The following is a 17265-nucleotide window of genomic DNA, read 5'->3' as shown; positions in this document are numbered from 1 at the left end:
CAAACACTCACCTACATGCACACCCACACCCAGCATTTTTAACTAAGTGTTAAGCTACTGCCAGGGTGTGATTTAACTGTCCCACCTGAAATTTTCTGAGATCCTTTTCTTCGCTTCACTGCCTTTAGCAAGATTTCTTTCATGGTGACCTTTGTGTTGTCCACCTGAATAAGGGAGAATCCATGAGCAGCATTTCTGCAGGAAAAGACAAATATTAAATCATCACCAACATTCAGCCAAAGGGATGTGAATGCAGTCTTCACTGAGTTTAAGTATTAATAAGTGTACACCAAAGCATCAATTATTAAGAAATGGGTTATAAGCCTACTTCTAATGAGAGAGAGAAAGAGAAAAGCATTTTAATATGAACAGTTTCAAGTGAAAGAGAGGGCAGAATTAGGGAAGATTTTTCTGTTTATCTTAAAATGAATCCAATTGGTCTGTGTGGGCTACTAGCAAAATCCTGCAGCAAGGACTAACAAATGATACACTTGGCTTATGTCAGCAGGTGTCACTGCAGGCAGCTACTACCATCATATCAAAGCTCATGGAGGCCTGGAGGGGAAACGTGGGGTGCGTCCATGTGTGCTCAGTCATTCAGTTGTGTCCAACTCTTTGCACCCCTACGGACTGTCGCCTGCCAGGCTCCTCTGTCCATGAGATTTTCCAGGAGAGAATACTGGAGTGGATGGCCAGTCCCTTCTCCAGGAGATCTTCCTGACCCTGGAACTGAACCCGTGGCTCCTGTATCTCCTGCATTCACAGATGGATTCTTTATCACTGGGCCACCTGGGAAGCATGGGCTTCCCTGGTGGCTCAGACAGTAAAGAATCTGCCTGCAATGTAGGAGACCCAGGTTCGATCTCTAGGTCGGGAAGATCCCCTGGATAAGGGACTACCTATCCACTCTAGTATTCTTGCCTGGAGAATCCCACAGACAGAGGAGCCTGGAGGTCTACCGTCCGTAGGTCGCAAAGAGTAGAACACAACTGAGTGACTAACGCTTTCACTTGGGAAACCCAATGTGGGGGCCACAGGGGTGGATACGATAGCCCAGAGCAATTCAGAATAAGGAAAACAAAGACTCCTCCTAGCTGGCAAACAAATAGATGAAGAAGCATTAATTAAAAAAACAAAACAAAACCCATAGTCTGTGTATACTTCAGTAGTCATGTTTTAATCTACTTAGTCCTAGAAGGTCAAGCAAAATATTAGCTGGAGTAAATAATTACAAGACAAAATAACAACACTACTTATAAGCTTCTAGCCAATCACACTTGGGGTGTGAGGGTCATCTAGACAGGAAAAAACTGGTAAGGAGCAAGTACCCTTGAAAAAGAAGCCGATCCCTGAGTGAGATATAACTTCACTAAGACCGTTAATTGAAAGAGCAAGTATCACAAACACTACTCACTATGCTTGGGCACCGAAACAAAACAGGCCAATTCCAAGCAGCTCATGTAACAAATGGGACCCAAGTTTCCAACTATGGAACATGGGAATTGCCACAAGGAGTTTGGTTGCATTCCCACTTCCCCACCAAGAATCTCAAAACGGAACACAGCCAAAAAACATGGCAGAACTTCATACTGACAAGAAATCAGAAAGAAAAGCCAAGCCCCAAGCTAAGCCACAGAAAAGCTTCCCAATGGTAGGACAGGTTGGGAAGGGGCCTTCAACCCAGCTTGGAACCAACCAGGTGGCTGGCTTTCCACGGGGGATGGGGGCCGATCTCAAAACCAAGGACCCAATTTGCTTCCCTAATACAAAGACATCTCCACCCCCTTCCCTCTCCATACGGCTTGCTGTTTAATCCTTGACATTCCATTTGTTAAAAAGCAAAAGCCGATGCTGGTCTAGCCAGCACGATCATCCATTTTAACTTGGTCAAGTTCTTGCTATCGAACAGCAGGCCTGAGAAATGTCAAGCTAATTTTACTGAACACTCTGTTACTGAATCATGCCTGAGCCCCAGCCGTTCTTTACCTCAGAAGCTGGACCCCATCCCAGAACAATTTTTAAAAGTTTATTTTACTGATCAAAGCAAAATAAGAAATAGCTTTTTTTTTTTTGAAAACTATATTTAGGGAGCGATGTAGTAAGTGATACTTTGGCAAGAGTTCTGAAATGTAAAGTGCCTGGTGCATTTATAAACTTGCGGGTATTTGCTCTGGCGCCAGGCCAGCATGTGTTTGGAACAAACGCCAATCGTCCGCGTTCAGACCTGCCTTCCCCTGCTTTCTCCTCGGAAGTCAGTATGCGCTCCATCTGTGACAATATGTCGGGCGATGGATGAGGAGGACCTAAAAGGGAACACCAGTTCTCGGGTACTTGCAAACTAGTCTTGGGCTGCATCTTGCAAACTTCCAGCTGCTCCGGCTTTCACCTCAACTCTTGTAGATTTCAGTTGGCTTGTAAATTGCTCACGGTTCTCGCCTAATCTGCTGCTGGCTGATAGCATTATTTCACAACCATACGTTTATCTTTTCAGCAAAGGCGGACTAAAAGCTCGAAAGGAGGCCTTGTGTTGGGACTAACTTCCATAAATTAAAAGTGTCCTTTTAAAAAGATTTTTGAACGGAGGAAAATCCCTCGTCTGTATTTTTCTGTCATTTTACCAAAACGTACCTGGGTGACAAGGTTAAAGCATGCAGAGGAAATCCCTGACGCTTATCATCTACCGGCATTACTGATAAATTGTGTGGTGGGGGAATAAAGGATTACCTTCTGTATTTTTTCATTACACTTTTCTTTTGTTACAGAATACATAAATCCATTGTGGCACAATGTAATATGTATCACCATGCTACACCTGCGGACGCTTCCGAGCGGCTGCCATGTCTGTGCAGTCAGGAATGATAAGTGAACCACCCGTGAATGTTAACGATAGTGATCATTCTGAGGTAACTCGGCTCTCCATCTTCCTTTACAGCCTCCGTGCTGAAGCCAGGGTAGCAGGGTTCATGAGAGGAAAATGAAAACAACAGTGAAGGGAAGGGGCACGCTCGGCGCGCGGAATGTGCCTTCTTGAGTGTGCGGGCTCTAGCTCGGGGGCTCCGCGGCGGTGAAAACGAGCACCTTTTAAAGGAGAAAGAGGTTGTGACCCCTGCGTCCTGTACGCTCAGCCGGACCTAATGAAAGTTTCCATGGGTCACCCTTGCACTCCACTCGCTCTTCTCCTGCCAGACAGAATGCCAACCTTGGATCTTGTCCCAGGTCTACGGGACTTAAAATGTTTCTAAGACGCCAAGGGGACTGGATTGAGGTGCTTCTCAGAATCCATGGAGGTGCAACTGTTATGTGATGCTCCCATTTAATAAATGGATATGGAGGCTTGCTACCACAATTTTCAGCTTGACTTCCAAACAGTCTGGGTTTTATGCCGCATTTCTTCATATCTAGGGTTTTTTATGGGCTTCCTAAAATGTCTATTGAAATAGATCCTTTAAAGCTGCCTTTATTTAATGTCGGGCACTGGGTCTGAAATGGAGGAGAGGATGATCTCGGGGGGAACTGTGTGCAGCAGGCAGGAAGGTGCCAGCCCTGCCTCCCTTCCTCATGGCACTGCGTTCCAGTCTCAGGGCTGTGACCCGAGCTGGGGATGACTTGGCCTTGGACAGACAGGAGGGTGGATGGCCAGACGGATGGGTTACAAACCCACTCTCAGCTCAGAAACTGCTCCTCCCTCGTGGACAGACGGCTTCTCTTTTGCCCGTGCAGGGCATTCTAGGGGCAGCACTGAACAGAAGCAGCTGCCCTTCCACGGCCCCCTGGGCTGCTGGTGCTGGGTTCAGGATGAGGCGCCACCTCAGGGAGCTGACTGAATGCTGCCAGGAATGCTTTAGTCAGTTCCAACTTAGGCCCTGTCAAGTCTAGTAACTGCTGAAAAAACGTGTGGGCATTTTAAAAAAAGGTTACTCACTTGAGGAATTCAACTCTGTCCCAGTGCAAAGCCACTTGGTTACCACAGGGAAGTTTTTATACCTGCATTAACCTGACACAAGCATTTCTGCACTAGACATTAACCTAGAGGTGGTGGGGGACAGAGAAGAAGTAGGGGCACAGGTCTTTATCTGAGAAGCTCAGATTCTACTTATGGGGGCAGAGCTGGAATCAGAACCCAAGTTGGAAGGCAACATTCTGGAGAGGAAAACACATGTGCTGGGAGTCCAACACCCTTTGGTTCAAATCCTGGCTGCACGGCTAACTGAAATTTCGTCTTAACACGTGGGAACCTCAGCTGTGTCCAGGAAATGAGGAGGCCACATGCCTACAGAATTGTCAGAAGGATAAAACAGACAACAAATGCAGAGCACCTGGAACTAAGGCTGACACACAGTAGGAGTATACAGTGTTTTTTCTCGTGTGTTCCCCCTGTCCCAAGTCTTCACCCCAAGAGAAGAGGCCCCGTTCAGCCCGTCTCCCCTAAACCCCCAGCAGACAATGCTTATTTGTGGGGATGGATCTCAATCCTCATAACTGATAACACAGGTTCATTACAATGCACAATCTGTTGGGCACGGTGGCAGCACTGGGATCTCATCAGTACAGAGCTTCCAGCCCAGGCATCGAAATCCCCCGAAGCTCAAAGAAGGGCACCCTGGGCTCTGGTTTCAAGGTTTTCCTTTTTGAGAGAGTAAACTAGAGAAGTAGATATGTTCCACCTCAGCTTAACTCCACTTTGGATGGAGTTGGTGGAAGTTAAAAATCATGGTGACAAGGTAGAGAAATCCAGTGAGATTTATTAAGAGCACCTGGATGTGCAGACCCAGATAAGAGGTTATTAGTCAACAAATACAACAATAATAGTAGCATCTACTACTTACTGAGCATGTAGTCCGTGCTGTGGTAGGGCTTTCAGATCTGTGTTAACTTATTCTACCCTAAAATAAACACCATTGTTATATCCATTTTGCCAAAACTGAGGCTGGAGACATTAGGGAACATACCTGAGGTCAGTCATCTATTCAAGACACTATTTTGGATTCAGAGATCAACAATATGGTCCCTAATCCAAGTATTAATAGCACAGTCCAGCAGAAGAGAAAGACAAAGAAGTAAAGAAAGAATTACAGTTCTGCGTGATCAGCACAGAGATGAAGGGAAGCTCAGAATGCTGCCAAAACACAGAGGCATTTAGCCCAGCAGATAGGGGTGGGGGTGCGTCTGAGAAGCTTCTTAGTGGAGATGTCTCAAAGCATAGTTGTTGTTTATCTCTACATCATACTGAAAAAATGGTGGCAACAGTAGAAGGCAGTGGAGCACAGCAAGTTCTAGAACAGAGCCTGCTTTGGAGTCAGAACTCTGCCTTCCTTGGGTAAATGATATAATCTCCCTAACTTCTAGTTTTCTCATCTACAAAAAGAGGATAATTCTCAGACTATAACATTGTTTTCAGGGGTAAATACTGGGCTGGCCAAAACATTCACTCAGGTTTTTCTGTAACAGCTTACTTCTAAATACTTCTAAAATAGTTAACATAATACTTGTCATAAAAAATACTTAATAAGCAATAGATAGTACAACTACTGGGCTTCCCATGTGGTGTTAGTGGTAAAGAACCCGCCTGCCAACTCCGGAGATGTAAGAGACCTGGGTTCAATCCCTGGGACAGGAAGATCCCCTGGAGAAGGAAACGGCAACCCATTCTAGTATTCTTGCCTGGAAAATCCCATGGACAGAGGAGCCTGGAGGGCTACAGTCCATGGGGTTGTAAAGAGTTGGACGTGACTGAAGTGACTTAGCATGCAAAATACCACTATCAGCTTTTCTTCATACAAAGAAGTGATATATATAATGATGAGAAAGTGACAATAGTTGACATTTATTGAGTATGGATTTTGTTCATTTAATCCTCCTAGGAAAGGTGGGTGCTATCATAAGTCCCATTTTATAATGAAGGAAATTGAGGTCTGGCGAGATTGAGACACGTGCCTAGAGTTGCGCACCTAACAAATGCAGGAACCAGAACTTGAACTCAGGTTTGCCAGACCCCAAAGCCTGTGCTTTAAACCTCCCTATAGCCAAGGGAGTTTGGGGAACTCAGGGGAAAAAGAGACTTATGGGGAACATATCTTCCAGATTGGAACCACTGAACAGTCTATGGTAAAGGTCAACTTCCACTGTAACAAATTCAGTTTGACTGTAAATGTCCCAACTCTCAGACTCAGAATGTGACCTACAAGACCCCCTTCTGAAAGCCCCTGGAGAAGGTCCTGGTTTTCTGAGCCACAGCCTCAGTTTGTGGAAGTGGGATGAGGCTGACAGGAGCAGCTCCCCCTCCTCTAGGCCTGACCGGTTCATAATCCTGATGAAGACGCAACCCTTTGGTTCCCAGCCTTCTTTGGTCCCAATTCCATGCATGTTCATTCTCGAGCACTTCAAGGTAGAAAATGAAAATATATGAGCGGGAGAAAGCCTTGTAATAACTGCAGCATGCCTGCTTTAAAGCAAGTCCTTCGGGTATATTACTTTATCCATAAAGAGAGTTTACGCTAGTGTGAATGCCACATTTTGGTTCCCCTTGCACTGACAAAAGTCTTTTTTTTAAAGATCAAAGTGTATGGTGTGAGTATGTGATGTTTGACATTGGACAAAGTACTCTTTCTCAAAACAGACATTTTCCAAAAACATAACTCACTAGACTAATGGGCAGTGAGAAGCCAAAATGACTGCCCCTCCGCCTTCTCCTTGTGTCTTTGCCAGAGTCCTTGGGACTTGCCAAATCCGGTCATGCCTGCTTAGCTTGCTCGACTGATTGTGCCAGAAAAGAAAATAAGACACAGATGTATTTGAGCTCTTTGAGATGCCAGTAAGAGAGACAGCTAATGGCTTCATTTCGACCCTCCCCTTCCAGCTGGGCACAGGTGGGGGATAATGAGGTCCCTCTCCCTAATCAAACTCAATTATTTACTACTCTATATAACCACAAAGACATTCACATTCAGTTCAGAATATAAAACACACCGTGGGCTACTTCCAACCACTGCCACCGGGTATTTATAACAAACTCAAGTGGCTAACAGTTTGCCTTGGCAGGAGTTTAAGTGTGTAAAGTTTTGCAAACTGTTTCTGTTCAGATATGTCCTGCTGAAATGGGGTCCCAGGCGGGGGTCCACAACTGTCAGGTCACTGAACTGCATAACATCTGAGAATGTATTCACCACGCAGTGCAGACAGGATCTGGAAATCAAACGCTTCGTTCTACCGCAACCTTCTGAGAAAGCATCACGGTTTTTTCAACAGCGAGACTGACATTGTATTAATAAACATTACAAGTCACTAGCCTGACATGTACATAGCAGCAGCTGACAGACTCCAACCTAAGCTGAGGGGAGAACAGAGGAAATCAAAATGAGACATAGTAACTAAACATGGCCAAAGTGGGTGGATCATGAAACAAATCATATTAATGTCAGAAACGTGAGTCCCAAACTTTTAAGATTCATAGCAACTGAAGCAACAATCTGGTATAATTTTTGGATACCAGAGTAACTTGATGGTTATCTAAAATATGGGCTCTTATTGTAGGAACAAAGCTATCCTGGCACCATTTCAACAGACAGACATTCCAGGGAGCAAAACATACATATTTAGCTTGTCTGACCTTTAAATTCTTAGAAGTATGTAATTAATGCTTTCTATCTTTATTACTTGCTCCAATATTCCTGTCACTTTAAACAGACACAAAGAAAAATCTTTTCTTTTCTCTAGACAGTAGCTGTTGCCAAAAAGGAAATCAAGTCAGATTTACAAATACAAAATTAAACAGGCTGCATATGTTATGTTTCCATACATGAGGACAATCTGGACAATGAAAATGTTTGCTAATACAACAGAATGAAAAGAAACAACACACAGTTGGTCCTCTACGACTCAAGCAAACAATAAATAACTAGGATAATTTACAGACATACTGTCAGGCCTGATTACAAAGAACACACGTATCTTTTTTTTAAATTCCCTGCCCTATTTTAGCCTTGCCCCTTACCAAACTGTCTGACCTTGGATAACTACCTGTCTCTGATCCTCAGCTTATAAAGGTGAGTTGCTTATAAGGAATAAATGAAACAACAGCTATGAGGGGCACCAAACTGAGTGTGCAAAAATACTCATCCCTCTCCGCCCCCGCCACCTCCTCTCCAGACTTAGCAAGGCAATATCACATAAGAGCAAGTGAGTTTTCAAACTAATGATATCTTTTCATAAAGGTCTAGTCACTTGGGGTGTACTGTAAAGAAAGCATACTAAAACCACCGAGACCCTTTCTGAAAAGCCCTCATACAGAAAGAACAATGAATCTAGGGCATACCTCCTGAAAAAGCAGCTAACCTTTCTCTTTATGCAGACAAGAGAAGCCACAGCCATCTCTGGGAGCCCTCTGGGCCACATTGCCCGAGACAGCCCAGCTTCTGGTACAAGGCCCTCCAACGCTGACCCAGTGCTCCGTTTCCCAAAGAGCAAAATCCTAACTGAATTCTATATGCTCTGCAGCTTTTGGTTACAACAGTCCCTTTCCCATATCCCCTGATACATTAAACACTGCAAGTAAAACACATATGAAAGTGAAAGTGTTAGTCCCTCAGCACTGTCTGACTCTTTGTGATCCCATGGACTGTATCCGATCAGGCTTCTCTGTCCATGGAATTCTCCAGGCAAGAATACTGGAATGGATTGCCATTCCCTTCTCCAAGGGATCTTCCCAACTCAGGGATCGAACCCAAGTGCCCTGCATTACAGGCAAATTCCCAACTGAGCCATCAGAGAAGCCCAAGTAAAACACATATAGGAAAGTTCAAAGTTTAGTTGCTCAGTTGTGTCCGACTCTTTGCGACCCCATGGATAGCCTACCAGGCTCCTCTGTCCACAGGATTTTCCAGGCAAGAGTACTGGAGTGGGTTGCCATTTCCTTCTCCAGAGGATCTTCCTGACCCAGGGATCAAACCTGGGTCTCCCACATTGTAGGCAGACGCTTTACCATCTGAGCCACCAGGGAATTCCTATAAAACACATATATAGGAGAGCAATTTAATTAATTGACTTCTGATTTAGGAGGATTCTGTTTTATTGCTTTTGATTTTTCTTCTCTTAAAGCTCTTCTTCCCCACCTCAGAGTAGGATGCCAGTGTGAAATAATAATGTCAACACAGGTAACACAATGACACCACACACATCGCTTCTGTCGTCGCCATTTTTTAAACTCAATTCAGAGTCACAAACTCTGATGGAATCAGCCCATGCTGAGGGACGGAGGTGCTTCCCTGGTGGCTCAGGTGGTAAAGAATCTGCCTGAAACGCAGGAGATCCGGGTTTGATCCCCGGGTCAGGAAAATCCCCAGGAGAAGGGAATGGCTACCCACTCCAGTATTCTTGCCTGGAGAATCCCATGAATAGAGGAGCCTGGCGGGCTACAGTCCATGGGGTGGCAATGAGTTGGACACAACTGAGCAACTGACACTTTGACTTTTGGGGGATGGGACGAGATAGACAATGTGAGTTCCTCTCCTGTCCACCCCTTGTCTGACCGGTCCAATGGCCTTGCAGGCCTTGGCTTGGTCATTGCTGGTAAGGAGCACTTCTTTGGATGTTGAAAATCAGCTGAGATCTAGCCCTTAACTAGTATTAGGGGTCACTTCACCCAGCTCTCTGTCCGCTACTTCTCCCTTCCCATGCTCCTGACAGTCAACTTCAGTGCTTAGGCTCAGAGAAGCTAGCTGTCAGCAACTTAGGGACTCCTGTTTATATATATATATTGGCTCTGTCCAAAATCAATCAAGAACAATGGATACCTTAGAAATCCGCTTGCTGATCTGGTAAAGGAGGCAGTGTTCACTAACAGGCTCCTAATTTGTACTTCGTTAAGAGTAATCCATTCTCCTTCCCCTAATGACAACTCTATTTCCAGGGGCTTCCTGGGGCCCAAGGGCCTGGGAGGAAAAAACCAGTGTAGCCTCAATTCAGTAACACTCACCTCCACACTCTTTCACAGAACACTTTTCCAATTAGGGATTAATTTAAGTTAACTAGCTCCTCTTTTTAAATGTAAATCATTATATAATATAATAAGTCATTATCCTTACATGATGAAACAAGGAGAAATTTTAAATTTTCTTTTATATGAAGAAACATATTTTCTAATTTTTCTATACTGGACATGAATTAATTGTGTAATAAAAAATAACCCAAAGAAAAGTTATACCCTATACCCACCTTAGGGTGAATTATTCAGATTGACAAATCTCTGATAAAAATAACAAACCGTAACCATGTAGTACTTCCTACATACCAGGGCCTGAGGTAATTTTCTGACAGCAGTATTTCCTACCCAAGGTTCAAGGGCCCCCAAGGTCAACAGATGCATTCACAGGCTCTCTTGAGTTTCAGAATTTAAAAATTGTGCTTTTAGTTCAATGAAAATCACGTATATATGATTTTCACTGAAAAGCAAAAAGTTATACAGATAGATGTATACAATGACTTAAACAGCGACAGAGAGATAAAGATATAGGCCACGCCCAGTTTTCCAGGTTTCCCATTCTCAATCCAGCTGGGGGAGCCTTGAGTCACTGCTTGGAAGAGAAATACCTGGACGAGCCCCTTAACCTTCATTAGACAGAGGTGAACAAGAAATAAGGGAATGTTCCTGACGCAGGGATCAGACCCATGTCTCTTACATCACCTCCACTGGCAGGCGGGTTCTTTACCACTAGCACCACCTGGGAAGCCAAAACATGTGAAGCCAGAGTCAACCAATCAAGCTCACATCCATTTATGTATTTGTCTATGGTTACTTTCACACTACTACAGCAGAATTGAGTTACAGAGACTGTATGGCCTGCAAGTCTAAGATATTTACCATAACATCCTTCAGTTTGCCAACATGTGGGATAAGCTGGTAAGACTTGGGAGACTGTATGTTCCAGCAGCTAGTTATTTAACATCAATAACAGAGGCAGAAAGGCTAACTGGCAGTGCAAGCTGCATGCAAAAACTGTTAGAATAGAGAAAGTGATGGGAGAAGTGTACACAAGGCTCTTTATGGACCAGACTTGCTAATCTCTCAAGAGTTCATGATCTGTGTGTACAAGTCTCACTGTGCACAGGATCAGTCAGGCAGAGAGCCCATCTACAGAAACACCAATTAACAATAGCAGAAAGTAAGGTGATGCATCACCCTGGTTCGCCCAGGATGGAGTGGGGAGCTCTTGGACTTAGGACTTCTCATTTTAAAACAGGGAAAGTCAGCCCTTTGGTGGTTAGGACTCCAGGCTTTCACTACCATGGCCCAGGTTCAATCCTTGGTTGGGGAACTGAGGTCTCACAAGATACATGGCATGGCCGAAATAAATAAAATAAAACGGGGGAGTCCTGAGCAGGACTGGCATAAGCTGGGTATCCTAGCAGAAATGTTCCTTATTCTTCCATTAAAAAGCATTTAAAATTGGGGAGGTGTGCACTGTAAGTCAACTGACCCATTAAAATAATGGACTAATACCTAAAAATACATTCACTGCTTAAATGGACAAATAATAATATGATGTTTCTTATGAAAATCAAAAATTCAAGTTGACAAGTAAAAAACATTTAACACCCATTAAATCCAACATCAGTGATTTAATTTCAACAAAACATCATCTGTTGCATTAATGTTTGTTAATTTGTATTTTATTAATGCTATAGTTTTATTTGCATTTAATTTATAATTTTGTTTCAGCTGCATAAAGATATGGAATTTGTAACTAGCATTTTACATCTGTATGGGTTTAAGTAACATTATAATAAAACAACTTTGGGCAAACACTGAAGTTTCAGGAGAATTAATTTTCCTTTTTAAAGCGCTTGTTTTAGAAAGGACTTTCAGATCAAAAGACTACTAATGATCATATGTTAGTATTTATGTAGCAAAAATTGTGCGCTAATGAGAATAATGCTTCTAGTGACTTACTAATAAACAACAGAATTCCAAGTAGAAGCTGCTGCTACTGAAATTCCACTACATACATCTTAAAAAAAAACAAAAATTCCTAATGACATCTTAGGGCTTCCCACGTGGCGCTAGTGGTAAAGAAGCCTCTTGCCAATGCAGGAGACACAAGAGATGTGGGTTTCATTACTGGGTCGGAAAGATCCCCTAGAGCAGGAAATGGCAGCCTGCTCCAGTGTTCTTGCCTGGAAAATTCCATGGACAGAGAAGCCTGGCGGGCTACAGTCCATGGGGCTGCAAAGAGTTGGACGTGACTGAGCATGCACACATTACATTTTGTGATGGTAAGACTGAAAAGATGGTTTTATGAATTTTATTAGTAGCACTGTGACAAATACATCTTCAGAAGGCTGTGTACGTCAATACAAAGTGAGAATCTGAAGATGTTTTTTACCTTGACCAATAATCCTACTCAGAGGACACTTTCCTAAGGAAGTTATTCAACAGAAACAAAAGGGATATAGATAAGGACTATCTTTAAAGAGTCCCTAAGGACTATCTTTAAAGAGTCCCTTATTAAAACCAAATCAAGGAAACAATCTAAACACCCTGTGACAGGTATCTATTTCATCTCATACATTTTTCTGTTGTATTGCTCATCATATTTGGATGGTTTGTTTGACAACTGTCACCCCATTAGACAGAAAGCTCCATGAGAATATGGGGCTGTCTCTTTTTTTTTTTCTGCAAAATCAAAGTACTACTTTATTAAATGAGTTATTTTATACAATATGAACATCAGTACAATTACAATTGTAAAAAAAAATTTTTTATAACAAGGATGGACTGATTTTCAGATTTCCAAACCACAGTCAACTGTACATGTACACAGAATTGTCTTTGCATGAAGCCCAGAAAGGAACAGCATAAAAATGAGCGTTTCTGTAGCCCCTTAATTTTTGCTGATCAACAGTTTGTTAGAAAAGCAGCTGCAGGTTTTTACCAAAGGTCTGAGACATTACATAATAAATGTAGATTGCAGGAATTAAGAACAGATATCAAAATATTTGGAATATAATATTGAGTAAAAATAACACAATATGTATGCTAGAACTGAAAGTATAATATATATACACGTGGAAATGATTATATAAAAATGAAAATAATTATACTGGGATGGAGGAATCATTGGATAACTTTTAAACTACTTTAAATATTCTTTAAAGTTGTTGTTTTAGTGCCTCCAAAATGTAAAAAGAAGGAAAAATCTTTGCTGCTATGTACACCAAACATGACTTCATGGTAGGGATAAAATGACCATGAGGAGCTACCCCCCAGCTCACTCCCAGGCACGCAGGTTTCTTTCTTTGCTCAAGGGTAGAAACGTCCAAAATACTTGTCTATCCTAGGTAGCATAATACTATTTTTAGTAAAAAGTCTGAAACAAAGGCAATATGCTTTTAAAAGACAGGGGAAAGCCCTCTAAAGGGATCCCTCTTCTCGACAGTGCATTTGCTGGTTACTAACAGCAGGGGGTGCCAAAGGGATCGCCATTGTCCCCAGGAGCCGGCCAGGAGCGGCAGTGTCACAGCCGCCTTTAGAAAAGCTTAAACTGAGAAGACACTGCAGGTTTTCCCCTAACAATCAGGACATATGTATAAGACTCAGGTGCTCTATAGACATGAATGGACAAAAACCACATTTTTATTTTAACTAACTTCTGATATTTAGCATTTCCTGGAATTATGAAAGTGGTCAACAAATCACAGTCCTATGAGCAGTACTGGTGACTCTGTCATGAACAGAAACCACAGACAGCATCATTACAGCTGTGGCAAATGTCTCAAGTACCATCTATATTTATTACTACCTTGAAACGAGAGACCTCAGGAGTTACTCTTAGACCTGCCTCTGGATCTTGTCATGTAATGTATTGATAAAGCCAGTACATATTAATATATCACAAATTTAATAATTTGATAACTATTTAAATATAATGGAATTTTCCTGTACTCTGTGAATATTATTCTTTGCATTTACAAACACTTCTCTGAGAAGGGCTTCTGTAGGCTTTAGCAGACTACCAAAGGCACAGACAAGGTTAAGAACGTCTGCTCAGTCTAAAGAAAGGCAACTAAGAAGAAAAGCAAATTTGATTTGAACAAACTTGGAGAGAAGAAGAAATATTTTAAATCACAAAAGAGAAGTGACTGCAACACACATTTTCAGTTTGGATTCCTTGATGAGAAAGAGGGAAACATCAAATTTTTCCTTCATAGGGTCTGAAGTGCCCCAATATTTCCAGAGGCTTGGTACATAGACACAACTTTTGAGACAGACTTAATACAATTTACCCCAGGTGCAGTGGCCTGGAATACAATGCAAATGTTGTCTTCATCTCTCTGGAAGTCATCATTTCATGTTGACTCTCCAGATACCAAGTATCATTCATCTGATAAGAAAACCAAAATCAAATCCAAAACCCTAAAAGGCAGAGGTGAGATACTGAGATAAGTAACAGAGTCAATACTCACATTCGAACAAAGAGTGACTCTTTGGATGTCAGACCGGGAGATGAATACTTTTCAACCAGGGCCAAAGTACTGAAGCCAAACTTATGAATGGGCTCGTTGGAATCCAGTGGGGGAAAGTCTGTGTCAACCTCCCCGTCATCCTCAGCAATATGCAGGCAGTAGGCACTGACATTGTCACTGTAGGGAAAATAAAAAAGGTAAGTGAACACCAAGCTGCGGGAGGGATGCAGAGACCAGAGTTATGGCAGACAGCAAACCAAGTGGGACGCTGCTGCTCCTCACCCCAAAACCTGGATACAGTGAGATCTCCCAAACCCTGCTTCCTCTGATAAAGAGAAAACACATACACGGCAGTGCAAAGGGGGAGAGACACGGTGTGAAATGAGAATGTTTATACTGTTCTATTCTTCCAGCGAGTATTTATGGAGCATCTGTTACATATAAGCCATGGGACTTAACGGCTTAGATCAAAGATGAGACCGAGTATAGACCCTCAAAGGAAGCTTAGTGAATAGCAGCAGGGGAAAGGAAGTACTACATTAGCTATAAGTGTAAATAAAATAAATACCATAAAAGAGAGACAAAACTATAAAGGAGGAAAAAATATTTGCAGGGAGTCAGAGGCCTCTGATTTATGTTCAGGATTAAGAAAATATCTGTGCTCTAGCTCAGAAGAAGTGCTCAGGGTAACCGAGACAGTCTTTACAGTTCTCCTTTTCCTGAAGAATATCAGGCTCTCTTGATAGATCTGATTCAAAACACCAAGGACACTTAACATAGTAAAAGCAAATGACCCAATTTATCCTGATGTAGATAACTAAGCTTCCCAACTATCAACACTTCTGGACTTGTCTCACTTCCCTAGAACGTCCAGTCAGAACTGCCAGACTCCAGCTCTGCCCAGTTTAGAATTGACACTCCTTCTCCTTCGAGGAAAATAAAAAGTCAATTTGCTGAAAAAGAGTGGGAAACATAAAGAAAATTTAACACTGAAATAACTAAAACACTTGAAGATACCCTGCACCAAAGTTGAATCGTGAAACTGCAAATCTGCGAGCACTGAGAATTTGAACCTAATAGTTCACAAGGAGGTAGGATTCTAAATTCTGTGGCTTAAATTTGGAGTTTAAATGATATGATTGATGCTTAAATTAATTAATTGCAAAGTGTATGCTAATTGTTTAATTGGTTGCTTGATCTATATAGATCATTTTTTGAATTAAATGAGTTGATTTACAAAGTTTATTGATTGGATGTGACAATGAATTATTTCACTGACTACCTGATTTGCAATTTTCCCAATTAATGCACAAGTCTTTAGCTGCAACTCTGCTTATTGGGAGAGAGTCTACTTCAGGTGATCTATACTCAGTCTGTCATGACTAAGAGATATTTATTATATGAAACAGGTAATAAGGACAGATTAAAATTAATGGGAACTGTAAATTTACTAAATGGATGGATAACAAGAAAGTAATCTGGCTATGTTTGTCACTATAAATTTCATGTGTTTGCAATGCTGTTAAATTTTTTTAAAATTCATCTCTGAATGGTATGGGAAACTTACCGATCTTTGCAAAAGGTTACCAACTTCAACACAAAACACTTGCAGAAGCAGAAGAAAGTCCTTCAGATGAGAAAAATATCATAGGGTAATAGCTAAGGGCTTTGTGTCCAAAGAGACTTGAGTTCAAACTGAAGCCGCATTGCTCCTGGGCTATGTGAATTCAGAGAATAAGCTTCATCTCCTTCACATTCCACTTCTACAAAAATGGTACAATTACCCAGTGGTGGCTGTGAAGTTTCAATGAGATGATATATGTAGTGCCTAGCATATAACAGAGGTAGAAAAGTAAATGGTAGTAATGATAATAAAGTCAGATGGAAAATAACTTCAACAGTTAGGTCAACCCTTGAAGACAAATCGTGGATACATACTAGAGCAACAAAGCAACAGTGAAACTGGGCAACATGTTCTATGTGCCAATTGGAGTGAATATGTCCACTGTGCTCTAGCCTTGGGGCCCACTGAGTCTTTGGGAGTTTATGAACAGGGAAGACACTGATGAAGCAAGCGATGGACAGCACAGATTATTTACTGCTGTGTAAATCATCCTGAGGAATGTCTGTGAGTCCCTAGCACCACAGAGGTTTCAAGAGCAAATAATAAGTCTATTGATCAAAGCGGAAAGCCAAACATTGGTATCAGAAGAATTCTGCTTTGATTGTCATGGGACGCCCCCAAATCCCCTCAAAACAAACTCGGCAAATGTCACAGGCTAAGCTCTGAAAGCCAAAGACTCACCGCACCAAATGCTCTTCTCCCCCAGTTCTTGAATATAAAGTGTGGTATCACGTATTCGTTCAAAAAGCAATTGAAATGCCTAGGCTATGCTATAGTCTGTCCTGAGCACTGGGAACACAGCAAGGAAAAGAATAAATAGTTCATCCACTTACACAAATTAATGGAAGTCTTCTCTGGGTCATCAGCAAAGTTTAGCAGTAAACAGGACTCCCCTACCAAACCCTTAATTGAACATATAAGGGGGGAAATGACTAAAATTCCATATGCTAGGCACGGATATTGGTTTCTCTGTGCCTGTATACAGGAATCATGAATAAAAGAAGCTACTGTGGTATTCTGACTTCTAAAACTGCTTCAGGACTCCAAATTAGTACTAGTACAACAGCCACTGGTATCATTGGCTATATTCACTGAGTATTATGTGCCAGACACTATGCAAAGTGGTTTAGATACATGAGCTCACTCCATCTTCCCACCAACTGTGAGTTATTATTTCTATTTCA

At 42.1% G+C, this 17265-nt stretch overlaps 1 protein-coding gene across 37 annotated transcripts in view; it reads right to left on the bottom strand.

Annotated features, from left to right (window-relative positions):
- The window catches only part of MAPKAP1 (MAPK associated protein 1), a 233532-nt gene that overhangs the window by 90828 nt on the left and 125439 nt on the right, over positions 1-17265 (bottom strand). For 34 of the 37 annotated variants that reach the window (XM_081588533.1, XM_081588538.1, XM_081588554.1 and 31 more), the window contains 2 exons: positions 14458-14634; positions 86-195 (listed from right to left, as the gene is read on the bottom strand). In XM_081588533.1, the coding sequence (XP_081444659.1) occupies positions 86-195; positions 14458-14634 (287 nt within the window). The remainder of the gene's footprint in view (positions 1-85; positions 196-14457; positions 14635-17265) is intronic. The other 3 variants (XM_081588539.1, XM_081588541.1, XM_081588542.1) reach the window with 1 other exon arrangement.

The sequence above is a fragment of the Giraffa tippelskirchi genome, chromosome 4, assembly GCF_054371585.1.
Source record: "Giraffa tippelskirchi isolate mGirTip1 chromosome 4, T2T-mGirTip1v1.2.pri, whole genome shotgun sequence".
NCBI classification, from domain to species: domain Eukaryota; kingdom Metazoa; phylum Chordata; class Mammalia; order Artiodactyla; family Giraffidae; genus Giraffa; species Giraffa tippelskirchi.
The sequence above is the reverse complement of the archived record's forward strand: the minus strand, read 5'-3'. Positions and strand labels throughout refer to the sequence as shown.